Source organism: Somniosus microcephalus, chromosome 12 (assembly GCF_052327205.1).
Source record: "Somniosus microcephalus isolate GS21.2 chromosome 12, FLI_Smic_1.0, whole genome shotgun sequence".
Taxonomy (NCBI): Eukaryota; Metazoa; Chordata; class Chondrichthyes; order Squaliformes; family Somniosidae; genus Somniosus; species Somniosus microcephalus.
In genome coordinates, this window is record NC_140998.1 from 106700488 (window position 1) to 106721933 (window position 21446).

At 43.1% G+C, this 21446-nt stretch overlaps 1 protein-coding gene across 9 annotated transcripts in view; it reads right to left on the minus strand.

Annotated features, from left to right (window-relative positions):
• akap6 (A kinase (PRKA) anchor protein 6) overlaps window positions 1-21446 on the minus strand; it is a 508272-nt gene that overhangs the window by 29559 nt on the left and 457267 nt on the right. For 8 of the 9 annotated variants that reach the window (XM_086003384.1, XM_086003390.1, XM_086003389.1 and 5 more), the window contains one exon: window positions 16429-16644. The exons of the other annotated variant lie outside the window; for it this stretch is intronic. In XM_086003384.1, the coding sequence (XP_085859510.1) occupies window positions 16429-16644 (216 nt within the window). The remainder of the gene's footprint in view (window positions 1-16428; window positions 16645-21446) is intronic. 9 annotated transcript variants of the gene reach the window in all.

Sequence of the window (21446 nt, forward strand, 5' to 3'; positions counted from 1 at the left end):
TCCTTGGAATACAGCATGACTTGGAGAATGAACAGAGGCCATGCAGGGGGCAGGACAAGCTGCTGGAAGAGGAAAGCGGAGGTGGGGATGAAGGGCTCTCCGCAGCAGGCCATATCCATCCTGGCTGTTCAGGGAGCAATTCTCCTACCTGAACCTCAGTGAGGAACAATGTGTGAGACGTCTATGCTTCAGTAAGGACATCCTCACTGAAATCTGCCACCTGCTGCAGCCATAACTGCACCCTCAGAGCAGGGCAAGGACTGCATTGCAAGTAACTGTGAAGGTGACCGTGGTGATGAACTTTTATGCGTCTGGCTCCTTCCAGGCAGGAGCTGGAGATATTTGCAAAATCACATAGTTTGCTGTCCACTGTTGCTGAGGCTCTCTACTCAAAGAGAGCTGCCCACATTTCATTCTCTCTTGCCAGAGACCAGCAGGCAGAGCAAGCACGCAGCTTCGCTAGGATTACAGAATTCCCCATGGTGCAGGGTGTTACTGACAGCACGCACATCGCTTTGCGGGCACCGCATGTCAACTCAGCCCTATACCGGCACCAAAAGGGATTCCACTGCCTCAACATCCAGCTAATGTGTGACCACAGGCAGCATATCATGCAGGTCAATGCCCGGTATCCTAGGCAGCTTAAACATTCACTCCCTCCACCACCGGAGCACCGTGGCTGCAGTGTGAACCATCTACAAAATGCACTGCAGCAACTCACCAAGGCTTCTTCGACAGCACCTCCCAAACCCGGGACCTCTACCACCTAGAAGGACAAGGGCAGCAGGCACATGGGAACACCATCACCTCCAAGTTCCCCTCCAAGTCACACACCATCCTGACTTGGAAATATATCACCATTCCTTCATCATCGCTGGGTCAAAATCCTGGAACTCCCTCATAAAAGCATTGTGGGAGTACCTTCACCACACAGACTGCAGCGGTTCAAGAAGGCGGCTCACCACCACCTTTTCAAGGGCAATTAGGGATGGGCAATAAATGCTGGTCCTTCCAGCATCGCCCATATCCGATGTACAAATAAAAAAGAGCAGCCATGAAGACTAAATTCTGCGGCAGTCCACTGTGCCATCTGTATTTCAGCCACCCCGGCAAACCCAAGGGTGGCTACTGGGCGACGACATGGCTGATGACAAGGTGCAACCTATGCACACGTGCATAGCATGCATACAATGAGAGCCATTCTGCCACCAAAATGTGGTAGAGCACACCATTAGCGTGCTGAAACAACTCTTTCGCTGCCTGGACAGCCCTGGAGGAGCCCTGCAGTATTCGGCAGAGCGGATGTCAAGATTTGTGGTGGTCTGCTGCATGCTGCACAACCTCGCCATCATGAGGGCACAGCCCTTGTTACCAGCTATACAGTGAGCAGCTGAGGAGGAGGAGGAGGAGAGAGGTAGAGGAAGAGAGGAGGCAACCTAGGCAGCCCATTTCTGGCCGGGCTGGCCATGAAGACCTCATCTGAGTGCAATACCGGTAACCACAACCCCAATTCCCCATTCACCAACAGTCCCACAACTTGCCTTCCCTCTGTAACTGACCATCACAGCATCCGCTTGGCCACGACACAAAAATAAAAGCTTCCCCAAAATAAACATTCCAAACCAAATTTATAAATCAAGTCATACCATATTAAATCTAATCACCCTTGTACATTCCCTTAGTTCCTGTCTTGTGTGCGCCTTTGCCTGTCCTGGCGCTCCTACACAGTGCTACCCCAGTGGCTGCAGCATGGCTGGTGGAAGGCTGCTGACTTTCATTGGAGGAGACTGCAGATGGCCTTGGAGGACGACCTCAAGCAGCGATGGGTCTAGAAGGCTCGGCTTCAGACTGCATCACCGCGGCATGGGCGGCAGAACTGTGGGCTGGCTGGCTGACAGGCAACAGCAAGAGCAGTGGCAGAGTGACAGTGATGGGAGGATGAATGCTGTCATCCGGAGACACTGCCACTCCACCGGGCGGTGCCTCAACAGTCCTAGTAATCTGTTGGAGGACAGATTGCTGGACTGCTGTGATACCCTGCAAGCCTATTTTAACACTGTAATCCAGAGCCATGATAGCAGCAGTCTGACCTTGCATGACAACAGTCTGAGCTTCCACTGCAGCACCCAGACGTTGGGTGACTTCTGCTTGTGCTGCAATGGAAGCTGAGCCATCGGCCATCAGATGCTGCATTATGTTTGGGTCCACAAATGTGCTAATGGAGTTGGTCACCACTTCCATGCTGGAAAAGATTGGCACCAAGCTCTGCGCAAAGCCCTGTGCCAAGTTGGTGCCGAACTTCTCCATGTTCCTTGACATTCCACGCAGGGTTTCTGGCAGGCTTCCCAATGCACCAAGCTTATCATTGTACATACCCATCAGTCTTCTTCTGTAGCGTGCTCCATCGACGTTCTCATCTGAGTCTTCTGCAGCAGAACTCGTGTGCGACCTCACCCTCCGGGGAGCTGGCACATGCGCTACCTTTGCCCCCCACTCCGGCTGCAGACCACTCGTACCCACTGCCTCACCACATGCAGCTCCCGCTTCTAGGCTCTCCTCTAAATTATGCGCAGTGTCAGTATCTGAGCTGGTGGCTGCAAATGTTAAATCAAGTGTCTTGTTGCTCTTCCACCATGGCCTGGCCAGGTGAGGTGGCACTTCTTGGGTATCTGAAAGGAGAAAGGCACAAGGGTAAGGTTGTGGTGAGGGAAAGAGGGAAGCAAGAGCTGCATGCTTACACCATCTACAGCTTTTAAATCAGAAGAGATTGTGGGATGAGGGGCAAGTGGGATGTGAGAAGGAGAATAAGGTATGAGGATACTATTATCTTCGATGGTTTCAGCCCTGGGGCTGGCCACAGCCACAGCAATGGCCATTCCACTAATGGCCAACACTGTCTCCTCCACGGGGTTTAGGAAATGAAGGCGCGCCTGCCCCCTGCCGGCTAGCTCCTTCTGCCTCTGGTTGTACGTCATCTTGTCCTGCAAGAGAGAGGGAAGTGTTTCAGTGAGTGTGGTGCAATCTGTTTGGGTGATGTGGCTGTCATGATTGAATAGCTGGCAGTGTGCGCATGTTATGAGATGTGGGTGTGAGGCTTGCAGCAGTGCTAAGTGTGTGAGTGTGAGGTGAACCTACGAATATTAGTTATGAGTCCTGATTGATAGAAATTGTTGGTAGGTGAGTGATGGGGGTCTGGTGCATTGAGCAGTGACTGAGGCTAGTGGGGCAGTTGTTAGGATATGGCATTTGAAGATGCATTCACTGACGTTGACCACTCGTGTGAGGTCATTGAACTTCTTGCAGCATTGCATCCAGGTTCTAAGGGTTTGACTTCTGGCTATCTGCTCCCACTGCCTTCTGAGCATGTATCTGGAGGGCCTCTTTACCCACTGCAGATACAGGACATCTCACTTCCTTTCCACCTCCTCCATCAAAACTTCCAGTGCAGCGTCCGAAAATCTTGGAGCCTGCTCTATCCCATGATGTGCCATTCTTCACCATTTTCAAGGTCGGATTCAGCTCACAAAGGACTCCCAGCACCGGCTGCAGCCACAATCCACCTGCCCTTTAAGCAGTGCAGTCTAGCTTTAACTGGTGCTAGCCTCTCACGATTTTGGGCCCCCTGCTGATGCATGCAGCTAATCAACAGCGTGGTTATCGCTGGCTGCACGCTGAATTCATTGAAATGAGCAGGCAGCACGAAGTTGGCGTGCTGCCTTCATTACACTGATCAGGCACATCGTGATCCCCGTGCCCGTTTTTGGGGGCTATCAAATTTACCCCCTTCTCTTCACAGCTAGCCTTTAATTCAACGAATTCTTGATCAAAGATTTCTGAGCTTATGATGCAACAAACCATCCTGTAGCAGCTATTTCAGTTTTCAATAGTGCTTCAAAAGAATTTCAGTACTGGGCACCAACACATTTAAAAATATGTATGCAAAATATACAATTTTAACAAAACAAAAACTATCTTTTTATCACATTATCATCACCTGACTACATGGTATGAATGTTTCAAAAATGGCCCGTTACCATCGTCCAATCAATTTCCTTAAAGAAAAAGTGCAAAGTAGGTTTTTAGTAAATTATTTTCTTTACTCTTTTCTTAAAAGTTATTCTTACCTCAGTAGGTACTATATTTTCCTCCATTCATTCATTTTAATGAAAATGCAGATTTAGTATAAAATAGGAAAACACAGAGGATGGCTTAGCTGAAAACCCGCAACGTGAAGAATTACAGAAGAGAAATGTCTGCAACCACTATGTGGGACAGTACATTCAATGAAATGGATCAGCTATTAACCTATCCTTCTAATTATACTAAACCCAAACTTGTATTGTAATAGCAATAAAATTTGGAATCCTCAAGTGTACTTGGTAATGAATGTCTACCATATATTAATATATAAATAAATGGTCTGGCTTGTGGTCTCAGCATTTATTCAACACATACGAACTGTTTAATGCCTTGTAAACTCAGAAGTTTATCACTTAATTTTACATGGATCAAATGAAGCTGTGATAGATTGGTTTACAATTACATTATGTAGTATAATCATGGGATTTAGGTTTTAACCAATTTTGAGCAATAAATTCCTTCAAGTCCTCCATGAAAATATTTAACATTTTTATTTTGTAAACTGATGAGCATTGGAACATTTCGGTAAGGTATCTCTTTCACAATCATGCCATCAGTGACGGTATTTGTTGTGGACAAAAGCTTGATTCAACAGATCTGTACTGGGGAAATACTGTAACAGCACATATCAGCTAATGGTTTCTCGTGGCCAATATTGTCATATAATAAATAAAAAGTGAGAGTCATCGATAAAAGGATCCAAAATTGAATTCTGAAAGATTCAAACCATGAATGCGATAGGGCTGATTTTGGTTTGCTGCGGATATCGGACGGGCGATGGGAGGACGATAGATGGCCAATAGATAGGTTATCCAGGATGCTCGCCTGATGACATTGGTAGGAGGCCGGAACAATTTTCGTGGTTGGGTCTCATTTTAATATTGAAGGCAAGCTGTCAGTGTGAGTCAGTTCACCCATTGTGCTGGCAGGAAATACAGTGGGGCTGTCACGATTTAAAGGCTGCCGCATCTCTTAAAGTAAACATGCACTATTTCATGGCTCAACATTGGAACAGTTTTTCCACTGTCAGAGAAGAAGATGACTGCAGCTAGGGTTCCCAGGTTTGCAAATGGTTCCGTGGAAGTCCTGGTAGAGCAAATTACTAGTAAGATGGAAGTCCTTTTCCTATGTGATGGCCGCTAGGTGCCCAAGCAAATTGGACAGCAGCAGTGGAGAGAGGTGAATGCCACCAGCATTGCTCCCAGGGTATGGCAGTGTCGCAAGAAATTCAATGACATGAACAAAGCTAATAAGGTAAGACTTCTATTCACATCTCCTTTACTCTTTGCAGAGTTCTACACCACCCTACTTCAGCAACAGCACTACCAATCCTTCCCGACTCCACTTCCCATGTCTCTCATACAAGAGCAGCACACATCCCTGCACCTCCTTCTAATGTCACCTGCACACTCATGATAAGCAAGCGCAAAGCAGGTTGCCGATGGCAAGATCAAGCTAGAAGAGGCCCAATGTCTATTTAACAGCTCATGCCAATGGAAGAGGCTGCTATCGATATCATCGACAGGGGGAGGGGGCACAGTATTGCAGATGGAGAGGCTGAAGGACATGTGCTGTAGGGTGTCTGGTCATCACGCCTTCCTTCACTCCTTATTCTGAACTCTATCCCTGTATAACAACCAGATGATTATTAGCACTATCACTCATCTACTACTATATAGCCTTGCCAGCATCTTCTGACCCTTGTCCCTCTCCCCTCTTTCCTGGTCCAGCAGAAGTTCCTGACCTTGCTGCAGCTGAAGAGGAGGAAGCAGAGTCCTCCAGAAGATTCAGAGAACATAAGAACATAAGAAACAGGAGCAGGAGTAGGCCAATCGGCCCCTCGAGCCTGCTCTGCCAGTCAATAAGATCATGGCTGATCCAATCTTGGCCTCAACCACTTTCCCGCGCTCTCCCCATACCCCTTGACTCCCTTGTAGTTCAAATGTCTGTCAATCTCCGCCATGAATATATTCAATGACTCCGCCTCCACAGCTCTCTGGGGTAGAGAATTCCAAAGATTCACGACCCTCTGAGAGAAGAAATTCCTCCTCATCTCCATCTTAAATGGGCGACCCCTTATTCTGAAACTATGCCCCCTAGTTCTAGATACCCCCACTAGGGGAAACATCCGCTCAGCATCCACCCTGTCAAGCCCCCTCATAATCTTATACGTTTCAATAAGATCACCTCTCATTCTTCTAAACTCCAATGAGTATAGGCCCAACCTGCTCAACCTTTCGTCATACGTCAACCCCTTCATCCCAGGAATCAACCCAGTGAACCTTCTCTGCACTGCCTCCAATGAAAGTATATCCTTCCTTAAATATGGAGACCAAAACTATATGCAGTACTCCAGGTGCGGTCTCACCAGCACCCTGTAAAGTTGCATGAAAACTTCCCTACTTTTATACTCCATACCCCTTGCAATAAAGGCCAACATTCCATTAGCCTTCCTAATTTCTTGCTGTACCTGCATGCTAACTTTTTGTGTTTCATGTACTAGGACCCCCAGATCCCTCTGTACCGCAGCATTTTGTAGTCTTACTTCATTTAAATAATAATTTGTTTTTTCATTCTTCCTTCCAAAGTGGATAACCTCACTGTTTCTCACATTATACTCCATCTGCCAAATTTTTGCCCACTCACTTAACCTATCTATATCCCTTTGCAGACTCTTTGTGTCCTCCTCACAACTTGCTAATCCATCTATCTTTGTATCATCAGCAAATTTGGCTATAGTACACTCGGTCCCTTAATCCAAGTCATTAATATAGATTGTAAATAGTTGAGGCCCCAGCACTGATCCCTGTGGCACCCCACTAGTTACTTATTGCCAACTGGAAAATGACCCATTTACCCCGACTCTCTGTTTTCTGTTAGTTAGCCAATCCCCTATCCATGCCAATATATTACCCCCAACCCTGTGCACTCTTATCTTGTGCAGTAACCTTTTATGTGGCACCTTATCGAATGCCTTCTGGAAATCCAAATACACTACATCTACTGGTTCCCCTTTATCCACCCTGTTTGTTACATCCTCAAAGAACTCTAGCAAATTTGTCAAACATGATTTCCCTTTCATAAAACCATGTTGACTCTGCTTGATTGTCTTATGATTTTCTAAATGTCCTGCTATTACCTCCTAATAATGGATTCCAGCATTTTCCCAATGACAGATGTTAGGCTAACTGGCCTATAGTCTCCTGCTTTCTGTCTCCCTCCTTTCTTGTATAGTGGCGTTATACTTGCGGATTTCCAATCCGCTGGGACCTCTCCAGTATCCAGGGAATTTTGGTAGATTCCAACTAACGCATCCACTATCTCTGCAGCCACTTCTTTTAAGACCCTAGGATGCAGGCCATCAGGTCCAGGGGACTTGTCAGCCTTTAGCCCCATTAGTTTGCCTAGTACTTTTTCTCTAGTGATAGAGATTGTTTTAAGTTCCTACCTCCCTATAGCCCCTTGATTATCTATTATTATTGGGATGTTTTTAGTGTCTTCTACTGTGAAGACCAATCCAAAATAATTGTTGAGAGTCTCTGCCATTTCTCTATTTCCCATTATTAATTCCCCAGTCTCATCCTTTAAGGGACCAATGTTTACTTTAGCTACTCTCTTCCTTTTTATATACCTGTAGATGCTCTTACTGTGTTTTTATATTACTTGCTAGTTTACTCTCATACTCTATCTTCTCCCTCTTTATAATTTTTTTAGTCAGACACACTCGCTCTTACCCTTACAAGCACCAGCTAAGAATTTAGCACCGTGTGAACAATAGGTAATCAGTTAGAGGGGTCTGCACTGGATGAATCACCTAACGCAAGTGAGCAGTAGCTGGGGTAGGCAGAAAGGACAGTCAAAGAAGCAGCTTCTCTGAGGGCAAGCTCACATCCCGCCTCTGCTACAGAGGTTGAAGATGAAGACCACAGGGGCCCACACTATAAAAGAAGGATCCTTGCTATACCTCATAAACTTCAGAATACATTGGGCTGCCTGCTAGAGAGCTTTGGCAGCAGGTCAGCCAGTGTGGAGGAGTCCACGTTCAACTTGTGTCAAGTTCTGTCGTGTGGCATTGACATTCCCCAGTCATCTATGGAGCATATGGTTAGCTCAATGGATGCTGCAGCTGAGTCCACCATGCAGGAGTCTTTGACACAAGCTGTAGCATCTATTTGGGATGCTCATACTGGTACTGAGCAGGCTCTGTGCTTCACCACCTCCTCTGTCTTAGTCATCTTAAGAACCCATATGAATAAGGGCTTCAACCGCCTCATGAACCTCCTGCTGTCTGCTCTCAAGGAGATCAGTGGGAATGATGTATGGCTGCCCATGGGAGTGGCAGTGGAATAATGGGAGAGGCACATGTTGCCCTCTCTGAAGATGACAGCCTGCCTTCTCCCTCATCACCCCCCTTCAACTAATGCCTGTCCTGGTGCCAGGAATGTAAGAAGTCACACAACACCAGGTTATAGTCCAACAGCTTTATTTGAAATCACAAGCTTTCGGAGCGCTGCTCCTTCTTCAGGTGAAGTGGAGAAATGCATAAAGACACAGCTTATATAGTCAGAGAATCATGTCAGGTGTTTACAGGTAACACACCTGGACGTCCTATCGCATCAGGCAGCGGAACCTTGTGTGAGAACCTCTCTGGATATGTCGAGGGCATCCTGAAACCCATCGTACAGGGAACCCCCAGCTTCTGTCGCGACACTACAGACTTCTTACAGAAGCTCAGCACCCACGGACCAGTTGAACCAGGAACACTCCTCGCCACGATGGACGTCTCGGCACTCTACACCAGTATCCCCCACGATGACGGCATCGCTGCGACAGCCTCAGTACTCAACACCAACAACAGCCAATCTCCAGATGCCATCCTACAACTCATCCGCTTCATCCTTGACCACAATGTCTTCACCTTCGACAACCAGTTCTTTACCCAAACACACGGAACAGCCATGGGGACCAAATTCGCACCCCAATACGCAAACATCTTCATGCACAAGTTCGAGCAAGACTTCTTCGCTGCACAGGATCTCCAACCAACGCTATACACCAGATACATCGACGACATTTTCTTCCTATGGACCCACGGCGAAGAATCACTGAAAAGACTACACGATAACATCAACAAGTTCCATCCCACCATCAAACTCACCATGGACTACTCCTCAGAATCAGTCTCATTCCTGGACACACGAATCTCCATCAAAGACGGACACCTCAGCACTTCACTCTACCGCAAGCCCACGGACAACCTCACGATGCTTCACTTCTCCAGCTTCCACCCTAACCACGTTAAAGAAGCCATCCCCTATGGACAAGCCCTGCGAATACACAAGATCTGCTCAGACGAGGAGGAACGCGATGGACACCTACAGACACTGAAAGACGCCCTTGTAAGAATGGGACATGACGCTCGACTCGTCGATCGACAGTTCCGACGGGCCACAGCGAAAAATCGCATAGACCTCCTCAGAAGACAAACACGGGACACAACCAACAGAGTACCCTTCGTCGTCCAGTACTTCCCCGGAGCGGAGAAACTACGCCATGTTCTTCGCAGCCTTCAACATGTCATCGATGACGACGAACACCTCGCTAAGGCCATCCCCACGCCTCCACTACTCGCTTTCAAACAGCCGCCTAACCTCAAACAGACCATCGTTCGCAGCAAATTACCCAGCTTTCAGGAGAACAGCGACCACGACACCACACAACCCTGCCACAGCAACCTCTGCAAGACATGCCAGATCATCAACACAGATACCATCATCACACGTGAGGACACCACCCACCAGGTACATGGTACATACTCATGTGACTCGGCCAACGTTGTCTACCTCATACGTTGCAGGAAAGGATGCCCCGGAGCATGGTACATCGGCGAGACCATGCAGACACTGCGACAACAGATGAACGGACACCGTGCAACAATCACCAGGCAGGACTGTTCCCTCCCAGTCGGGGAACACTTCAGCAGTCAAGGACATTCAGCCTCCGATCTTCGGGTAAGCATTCTCCAAGGTGGCCTTCGAGACACACGACAACGCAAAATCGTCGAGCAGAAACTGATAGCCAAGTTCCGCACTCATGAGGACGGCCTCAACCGAGATCTTGGGTTCATGTCACGCTACATGTAACCCCACCTGATGCAGGGTCATCCAGACTCGAGTCGACATTGGCTTGTTCTCTCTACACAGATGCGGCCGGACCTGCTGTGATTTCCAGCCAAAAAAAAATGTTTTTTGTCTGTTTTTTTGTTTTTCATACAGACCCCAGCATCTGCAATATTTGACCCCTTGTGACCCCACCTCATTGTTCTTTGATGTAATGTTTCCCTGACTGACCTGTTTGGACACCATTCACACCTTTGACTGCTGTGATTATCTCTCTGCCGAGGTGCGATAAATGGCAGTTGGAAAGGTTACCTGTAAACATCTGACATGATTCTCTGACTATATAAGCTGTGTCTTTATGCATTTCTCCACTTCACCTGAAGAAGGAGCAGCGCTCCGAAAGCTTGTGATTTCAAATAAAGCTGTTGGACTATAACCTGGTGTTGTGTGACTTCTTACATTTGTCCACCCCAGTCCAACTCCGGCATCTCCACACCATGGTGCCAGGAAGTTAGCTGGGTCAGGCAGCTGCGGCAATCACTGAGATGTTGAAGTCTATAGCTGGGCCCACTTGGGCTCAAGCTCCTAGAGGTCACCCACCATGGCCATTTCAAGAAGCCACACCTTTGCCACAACAGCCTTTCATCTTACATGCTCTAGCCATCGGAGAAGCACCCTGTAGGATCAGCAGAGTGGCCAAGAGAGCAAGTACTAGGGTATTTCACATGGGTGATCATTAGTTTGAGAATGTGTTAGGTTATCTTTGAAACAATAAGGTTTGCAGAAATCTGGTTCTGTATTGGATATTGTAGTGAGACTGGGGGATTGTGCTTTTTCAGTTACGTGGTGGAGCAGGGCTGCCCTCTGGGTGGATACATCTCACTGCATGGTGGAATGAATGGGACAGGAGTTGCTTAGAACTGGATAGGGTGTGAGAGACCCAGACAATCAGGTCAATTAGCTGCTGTTGACGGGCTCTGGCTGCCGGCCAATTTCAGATCCCTGGCGCATCCTCACCATTCCCGCTGTCCTCGGAGTCGTCTTCTTCTTCATGCCCTGGGTGCCCCTCTTCTGCAGCCTCTAGGTATTGTCTTTGCTGCATGGCAAAGTTGTGGAGCATGCAGCAAAAGGCCCCGACGAATTTAGCAGTGGGACCAATGCCTGTGCAAATTGGTCGCCGGCTGTTCCACTGCTAAAGTAGTATGATTTGTGCCTGCTTTATGCCAGAAAAATGGGCACAATGCCCATAGACTAGAAATGGAATCAGCAACATTGGCTTGGGAATCCTGCAAGCAGCGCAGAACCCCTATTTGCAAATTGATATGAGACTTCTCCCACTTCCAGGAGTGAGTGCTGTATGTCTATTTTGGGGCTGGCCCAAAGATTGCATCAGGTGGCTTTCTCTAAGATCTCGGTGGACTGTGAGTCTCATCACTTTTCATGCTGCTCTCAACTCATTTTCGACAGGAAATAGGGCAGACAGCAAAAGAAAATTTATACATGTTCAAAATTAATTGAACAATTATCTATGCATACTGTATGATTCAAAAGCAGGACTGACAGTATGAGGATTACTACAACCACATTTAAATAAGTGATGCCTTGAATTGCACTATAAGGATTACTACAACTACATTTAAATAAGTGATGCCTTGAATTGCACTATCAGTAGCACATGCATTTGTATGAGAAAGGCATTCACTCATTTGTTTCAAAATGGATCACTTCATCATTAAAATAGCAGCCAAGTAAATTTCATGTGAATTTGTTACCATGTTTGCTAATATCGCACAGTGCAATTTCATAGAAGATAGGAGCAGGAGTAGGCCATTCGGCCCTTCGTGCCTGCTCCGCCATTTAATGAGATCATGGCTGATCCTTTAATTCAGTATCCCGTCCCCGCCTTCTCTCCGTAACCCTTAACCCCTTTTGCCCGTAGAAATATATCTAATTCCCTCTTAAATATATTTAATGAGCTGGCGTACACTGCCCTCTGTGGCAATGAGTTCCACAGGTTCACCACTCTCTGAGTGAAGAAATTCCCCCTCATCTCTGTCCTAAATGGTTTAGCCCTTATCCTTAAATTATGTCCTCTAGTTCTGTTCTCACCCGCCAAGGGAAACATTCCTTCTGCATCCAGTCTGTCTAGACCTGTCAGAATTTTATACACTTCTATGAGGTCCCCTCTCAATCTTCTAAACTCCAGTGTGTACATCCCTAAACTACATAGTCTCTCCTCATAGGTCATTCCCGCCATTCCTGGTATCAGCCTGGTGAATCGCCGCTGCACCCCCTCCATGGCAAGAACATCCTTCCTCAGATGAGGCGACCAAAACTGTACACAGTACTCGAGGTGTGGTCTCACCAGTGCCCTGTACAGCTGCAGCAAGGTATCCCTGTTCCTGTATTCTAACCCTTTTGCTATGAAGGCCAGCATACCGTTTGCCTTCTTGACCGCCTGTTGCACCTGCATGCTCGCCTTCAGTGACTGGTGTACAAGAACACCCAGGTCTCTCTGTACTTCCCCCTCTCCCAATCTATTGCCATTTAAATAATAATTTGCCCTCCCGTTCCTGCACCCAAGGTGGATAACTTCGCACTTGTCCACATTATAGTGCATCTGCCATTTATCCGCCCAATCGCCCAGTCTGTCCAAATCGCTCTGGAGCTTCCTGGTCTCTTCCTCTGAGCCCACCCCACCTCCTAGTTTAGTGTCGTCTGCAAATTTGGAAATGCTGCATCCGACTCCCTGATTTCACCCCATTAGTGACTGGAACAAGTAATTACAGAAATGCAAGATAGAACTATACGTGTTTATCTTGTTCTATCTATAATAAGTTGAATAAGAAAGGGGTACTGTGACTTTGATATTCAGGATAATAATCAGAATTACCATTAATACTATTAACTCATTTTCATTAAATACAGATCTCGAACTGAAAAGTTACAATAAAAATCCACCCTTTCGAAATTAATAAATACTAAGAATTTTGGATTGGTTAGGGAAGTAGTTGAACAGATTATTTGATTTCTCACTTTATTCATGACAAAAAGGTCTGTTCATAATGACCATGTGATAATTGTAAATCTAATATAATGGCAAATCTAACACTTGCTTAGGTATGTTGTACATCTACTGTGATGAATTTTTATTAGATTGGATTTTATTATCTGCATGCTGATAAAGGAAACACTAATGACTAACTTGGTTTGTTATTACATGATAAAAGCCACAACTGTTAGTTCAATCAATCAGGTTAATCAAATAAAACATTATTTTCTTCCACAATATTTATGCTGACCTTGCATTCTATAGGAATCAAGTAATAAATAATATAACTACTGTAGCTACTTTAACAAGCTTCTATGTTTTAACAACTGCTATAATGAAATTTGATAATAAATGTAGATGGCATTTTGTGGTAGTTGCATGTGCACACCAGATCTACATATATATATATATATATAAAATTTCTATCTGCTATCAGATATTAGAAAAGTTAATAAAGTAGGTAGATCAGGTGATTACTGTTGCAAAACACACTAAAGGAGCAACATGATTAGGATTTTAGTTTGACTGAAATTATAATCTGACATCAATATATTTGTACCTGGAAAAATGGGATTAAACTGCCATGACCTGATGGATTGACACCTTTCTTTTCAATTACTTCTCATTTTACAGATTCCCATCACTAATTTTTCATGATGTACTTTGTTTGCAGGTATTTCAGCATCATCAAAGAACAGTGGCACAGCAAATCTAATCTGAAGTATTCATTTAGCAACACTTCCAAAGGGAAGGAAGATAAACTTGGAGTGAGCCCCCAGAGGCAAGTGCAGTTCAAAACAGAGTGGATTGAATATACTGGCTGCATCCAACAAATGGAAAATCTAACTGTTCAAGGCCTCTTGACAATCAGAAGCAATATAATTTCTATATCAATCAATTCTCTTTAAATTTAGCCAACATTATAATCAGTTACGATTGTTGCATGTTTTGCACAAAACAATATTCTTAAAAAATACAGAATTATATAATTTCCCTGTAAAACAGAATCTTGTTGGGAAGGTTTTCTCCCTGCGCTATGTGTAACGGTAAAACTTTTTACAACAAATAGCACAGAGGAAATCTTCCCCGTTGTGTTTTCTTCTTGTAGTAGATTGAATAAAATCAATTTTATTTCTTAAATTTACATTAAGCTTTATCACTTGAGCTGCCGCAGTTTAGGCAGAAATTCCATTACATTCAGTGCCAACAGCAAAAGCATAAACAAACTGTATTTAGTACAGCCAGTTAAGTAATTCAGATACTTCAACTCACAGAGACTGTAGTCACCTCATATACAAGAACATAGATCAAATCCAGAAACCTAGTTAAATACAATACCAGACAATCTCTCTTACATGATTTCCTACTTGGTCCTAGAAAATTGTAGTATTCCACAATGTGCTTTTGGTTGTTGTTGACTAACATCAACTTGTTCACCATTTGATCATTTGCCTTGCACTTTGCCTCTGCTACTTTCTTTTGTTCAGAATGCTTCTCTCTTTTATGGTATCTATTCTTATTTTCTACCATTCCCTAACAGTTCCTTAACTTATGTAAATACTGTGCTACTCTTTTGCTATCCTGCAACATATTTGACATAATTTCACTTCAGTTGCTGGTCCTGGGAAGGTGTCAATGGCAACATTATTTCAGCTGTAAAGAGTGGATGAAAAATGTAGCAGTTACACTGTGTGTAGAAAGAAACTTAAGGTTGGTTTCTAAAATAGAAATGTTTTACCTTCAATAGATGCAAAGAATGGCAATCCTGTTTTAATATATTTCAGGTTTGTACACAATAAACATCGCAGCGATCAAAAGCTACTAACTGGATAACTCGATAGCCTACAGTACTGCACTATCAGACATTCAACTAGGAGACCCAGGTTTGAATTATAGGCTTGATTGATAGTCACAGCCAAGGGTTTCCTGTAGGTGTCCAGTTTGCTGTTTTGGACAAGTTATCTGGGATGAGAAGAAGGACAGGCTGAAGAAGCATGTCATCTGTATTTCTAAAACAAGCTTTCTTGTGTACTGAACAAAGAGCATATAGTTGCTATGTGTGGAGCTGTTTGAAGAGAGATAGGTGGGTCAGGGATGAGTTGGAGGAAAGATTATGGGCTAGAAATTGCAGTTGGAGGTGTACCTCCGGAGTACACCTCCGACACGCAAAAGAATGACGAAAGTACCTGCTGGCGGCCAAGCTGCGAAAACTTGCGGTCTCGAGCCTCGAAGCAGAGGGCAGCGTAATGGCCCACGGATCCCAGGGGCGCAGGCGGTGCGGAAGCGTACCTGGGATCACGTGAGCCTGGTCTTCCAATCAATAAGCAGAATTCTATTTCAATCATTTATGAAGGGAATCCCCTAATGAGATGCAATGGAATCCCCAAATCTAATTATTGTACAATGTACAGAATTGGAATTTTATTCATAATTACCTTCATTTCTCCAAACTCACTAAAAATTTAAATTTTTGATAATTTTATACATCATTAATACTGTAATCTGGGCCAATATTTACATAAACTCATTTCATACAGTGTATATGCATAATTTAAGATATGAAAATGTTTAATTAATGGCTTAGATATCCCCTTATGCTGATGCAAACAGGCCCTGTGCCTGCTTGCATCAACCGTAAGACTTCCGTGCGCAATCGCTGGCCAATAATAGCCCAACTCTGCACCAGTGATAGCTTTTTCGTGGCTTCCACAGATGGCCTGTCAACGTGTACGTTGACAGGCCACAAGTTCCGGATTTCACGCAAGCGCAAATGCATGCGAAAACCCCGAACTTGTGGTGCATTTCAAAGGGACCACAATGGCGTACTCTTTCAAGGCCAATATATTTGTTAACATTTCCCATGGTTCTACTTTATTCTGGTTATAGTATGGATATTTCTTTTTTTCTTTAATATTAGATCTCATATACAATGCTATATGGTGGAGGTAGTGTGGAAAATTTAAGGGAGAATTGAATGGATATTTGAGAGACTGGGCAAGTGAGGAATATTAGTTTTTGTATCAGCCGGATGGACTGCAGAATCTTTTGCATTTCTGTACTTTCTTATGTTCCTATCTTTTTGTTACACGCTATAGACCTCAAGCATTGCATTCTTACCTTTTCTTTTCCTAGTTGCTTTTGCAGTCTGTTCTGCCACTGGACAGCTTGCATGATTATGGCTTCCCATCTTCTCTCCAGGTTCACAATAATAAGTTGCATTGACTGGCGATCAGCTTCCAAACAATTGGCATCCGTGTCATTGAGGAGACGTTGGCATAAGCGCAGTACAGATATTATGCCACGCCGGCGTTGTTTAATTTCAGTGCACAGTGACTAAAGGCAAATCATTAAAATGAGTGACAATTATAATCTTGTATAATTCAGGCCAATAATATAAATGAACAGTATGAAAATACAACATGCCAACAGCCATCCAATAAACCAGACACAGGGTGGTTATTTATTGGGCATGTTGCAGGGTTAATCAAATTAATAGATTCAGACTAATTTATATTAGAAACATTTTACTGTACTTGCAAATGCATAAGAGTGTGAATTTTTACAGGGCACTCTTTGAAAGGTTTCTGCACAATAAGTTTACTCTGTGAAATCAAGAACAAGTCATCAAAATCTTTCTCAGGTGCGAAAGAACAACCAGAATGTACTGTCATTGGTCAATGATTCCATATGAGGGAGAATAATCTGTGGAAACTAAGGCAGCTAGGCTTTATATTAATTCTAGAATATGCTATACTACTGTCAACTGTCAAATAATGACTCGTGTGTATTGTGTTTATTTTTCACTTATGTAAACTGTCACTCCACTGAGCAGTAAAATTATCATTCATGGCAACAGAGTAAAAATGCTTAATTGTTCATTTTTTTCAAATATCTATACAATTGTTTGAAATTTAATCCTAATTTAGACAACAATTGGGTACATAATCTATTATGGGAACGGTAGTATAGTGGTTATGTTACTGGACTAGTAATTCTAGAGGCCTGGACTAATAATCCAGAAACATGAGTTCAAATCCCACGATGACAGCTAGGGAATTTAAATTCAGTTAATTAAATAAAGCTGGAATAGAAAGCTAGTGTCAGTAATGGTGACCATGAAACTACCAAATTGTTGTAAAAACCCATCTGGTTCACTAATGTCCTTTAGGGAAGGAAATCTGCCGTCTTTACCTGGTCTGGCCGATATGTGACTCCAGACCCACAGCAATGTGGTTGACTGCCCTCTGAAATGGCTTAGCAAGCCACTCAGTACACCACCACCTTCTCAAGGGCAATTAGGGATGGGCAATAAATGCTGGCCTTGCCAGCGATGCCCACATCCCATGAACAAATAAAAAAAAACATAATTCTCCAAATGTAGGATGAGGTCGAAATTTAATTTAAAGTGTGAAATTACTCATGTATGGCCTGTTTATATAGTTACACAGAGGCCAGTGGAAAATATATTCGATTAAATTTTGTAATTAAAATAATCTACAAACACAATCATGATTAGATTGCAAAACAATAGTGTAATATGTCAATCATCATTCAGTTAAGGTAACTGGACTAGAAATAAACTGAACAGCAGTGAGGAAAGAGAAACATTCACCAAATTCAATATACGTGCAGTGTTTATGTAAAAAAATTAATAGATCACACAATGTTTTATATTATAGGACTAAAGCAAGGCAGCTCAATCAGCAGTATGTATTTGGATTATTGGTTCGGTGTGTAAAGAATTATCTTGGTAACTAACTCTCAATCCGCATAAGCCAGCTGCAAAATGAAGGCTTACAGAACGATTACTTGATTCCTTTGCAAAATGTGTTGAGTTATACATCAGCGAGAAGACATTTTATAGAGATATTCTATTTGTTGATATATTACATTTTGCAATATTTCAAATTTCCATAAATCTATAATAGGTAGAATTCCATTATTTCTATAATAAGAGAATAGCATACCTTTAACATTTCTGAATTTTAAATAAGATAGATGATAAATTCTCCATTTATTTATTGCCAAATATGGCTTTGTAGTGTATTATTCAATTTTTGGCAGCAATGCATTTCCATCCACGATTCCTCAAGTTTCTTAAAGGGGAAATCTACTTTTTTAATAATAAGTTTAAATCATTTATTGCAAGCACAGTCATGGGCCATGAGTTGAACCATGTGCTGCTGTGCTATGAAAAAATTCAGTTTGTAATATCTTTTTTTTTTACCACCTTGTAGCCTGCTATCTGCAATGCATTCTGGATAAGATTACATCCCCATGAACTGAGTGTCCTCTGATACTTTTAAATGGATTTGTAGTGTATATAAAAATAAGTGCTTATTATTCTGTGTGAGCCAAGATTCCATGGCCGGTTCTTTCCACAGTGATGTCATCTGACTCGGGTGTGAGAGAAATGTAATTGCCCAGGTGAAAATATGTTACAAACTGAAGTTTAGTTAGGATTTTCTTCTAACTATTGAAATATACTTTTCTAAATGTGTGGCATGGCTGCTCTTCATCTCCTTTTTGCTCAAGTTCTCTGCACACAGCCCTTATTTGAAAATAAACAATTACCTTCCTACTGTAACTGATTAAAGAAGATACCATTATATTCATGGCATTATGTACTCAGTATTTCTTTTACTACAGCTTTTTTTAAATGATGCGTGCATTGTGTGTGCGTCTGTAATATTTGTTAAATATACATTATTGTCACTTGTATAGCATGGAATCTTATTAAATCAATCCTTTTGTAATGCCTAATTTGTAGATCCTTTTGACATTAATCAGATTGAGCACAAGAACATCCAATATTTTATTGACTTTGCTATTGAATGAGAGACAAATTGCTTGTTTAAAGTTGCAAGTAATAGATATGGGTAAACAGTAGAAAAGTTTCATAATAGAGAAACAGTAACTTTCAGCTCAACATGACCAATGGAGTTTAACACATTTTGAAATTCAAATTATTACCAAAAAATCCTCAACACCATTGTATGTATTAAAAAGAGTTATATTATTCTCAAGAAGTATTACAAATGCATCTCTGGCAAAAGGAAATTTAATTTTAACTCCAATCAGAAAAAAAATGTACTTGCTCTCATTTGTTTTTCAGCGGTACAACTGGCATGCGCAAATCACTAAGGAGTTTAATTTCCTCTGATGGTGCACTGGTTCATGTGCTCATGTAAAAATCCTTGTGCACTATCAGGGGAAAGGAGCTCCCAGAATGATCTGTCTAACTAATTATATGGTATACTTTTTGTACTATCTTCCCTGAATGTGAACATTATTTATTTCTCTTTATCCAATAAATTATGCTATATTAGACATACACATTTAAAAAAAAGACTGGAATAGCTTATTCACTTTTCCCAGCAATATTCCTTTGCTTGAGATTGCCTCGGTCAAGGCTCTTACTGTTGCTACTCCTTCTTTTAAAAGAGAGCTCAAATTTAATTGCTAGAGGGAATACCTGTTTCTTTTTCATATATAGGTGCACAAGCTTGAAGGAAATAAAGCTGCCAATTTTGTATTAAAACTCTGTACCAGATTAAAGACTGAAAGTCCTGTATCTTTCTCTCACCCTCCGCTGCCCCCCAACCCTCCAGCGCCCCGCCTCCCCCCCCACCCCCCCCGCCGACCCCGAGTATTAGCTGTGATAGGAAGAATACAGGAAACTCTTTGGTATCCGGCACCGACGGGACCGGGATGGTGCTGGTTGATTAAAAATTCTGGATGACGGCGAGGGTTATCTACCGAGGCTATTTTTAACAAACAAAAATAAAAAAATCAAGAAATGTGCAGTATACAGTAATTGGGTACTCACCTACAGAATGTTGTGTTAAATAGATGGTGGAAGATGCTTGATTAAGTACAGTACTGCCAGTTGAGGGTAATCCATAACTCTTTAATTACTTAACAGTAAAACAAAACTTATACAGTAAACAACTGGATACAGTACTGTAGTTGACTGTACACTTATTCCAAGTCCATTTGCTTGGACCAACTTTCGGGAATTCCATAATGCAAGATGGGGGAGATAATTCAGGATAAAGATGGAGAGAGACACACAGAAAAATGACGGATCGGAAGAGACTACCAGCAGCGCGGGAGAGTCAGACTCCTGTTATTGAGGTGTTCGGACTTCCGACAGCGCCAAGAAGCCAAGTAGTGGCAGTTTGGAGAACTACCCCCACTGACTAGCTTGGCCACTGCGGGAGACTCGGTCTCGGACTCGGCAACATTTCCGGTTATTGAGGTGTTGTTTTCGGAGTATGAATTTTGCCGGTTAATAGAGAATTCCGGATATTTAGGTGCCGTTTAAACGAGAGTTTCCTAATGGAACTGACCATCTAAACAATTTGTGGTTTTGTTCACCACATCTGTTCTCTCACATACAAACTATAGTATCATGTCTCAATCAAAAGAACGTTACATATGTGTTCTTACCTCCTTGAAAGCATGAGTAACTAAATGCTGCTTCTTCCTATACTGTGCAATTAAAAATGAGTCCAAAACACTCGGAGACAAATAAGCTCTCAAAAGGACTGTTATCTGGACTACAATGATCTGCTGCCCAAAAAGGCAGAAGTACTAGCACTACAGCCTTAAAGTACCATTCCCCACCTGCAGATTTATACCATTTCGGAGTGGAAAGTCGAGGTCAGTGCCGTAACAATAAAAATTGCTTTTCTGGTTATTAATCTACATAATACTAAAAAAAAACATCAAAACTAATCATAATGGAAATATAATTTCCTGAAAGGTAAACTGCTTTAGCTTTGCTCCAAATACACAGAATAGAAATAAAAGGAAGATTTCAATCAATACAAAACTTGTAGTTAGATGGGAGTGCTTTAGAACTGGCATTATACTTTTGATCTGAGTGACTCTACATGTTAGCCTAAAAAGTGGTTGATGCCATGCCCATTTTACATGCATAAAACAGGTGCCAAAGCATCCAATATAGGGATGCGTGGGGGCAGTTCTGCGCCTGAACTGTGCACCCCCCCCCCGAGCCCCATATTGATAAAAGCATTGCAAATAAGGAGCCTAACACCTGTTGGATGCCCCTTTGATAAATTGGTCTACCCTGAACAGGGTCTGCACCAGGCTGGCTGCATTCAGGAAAA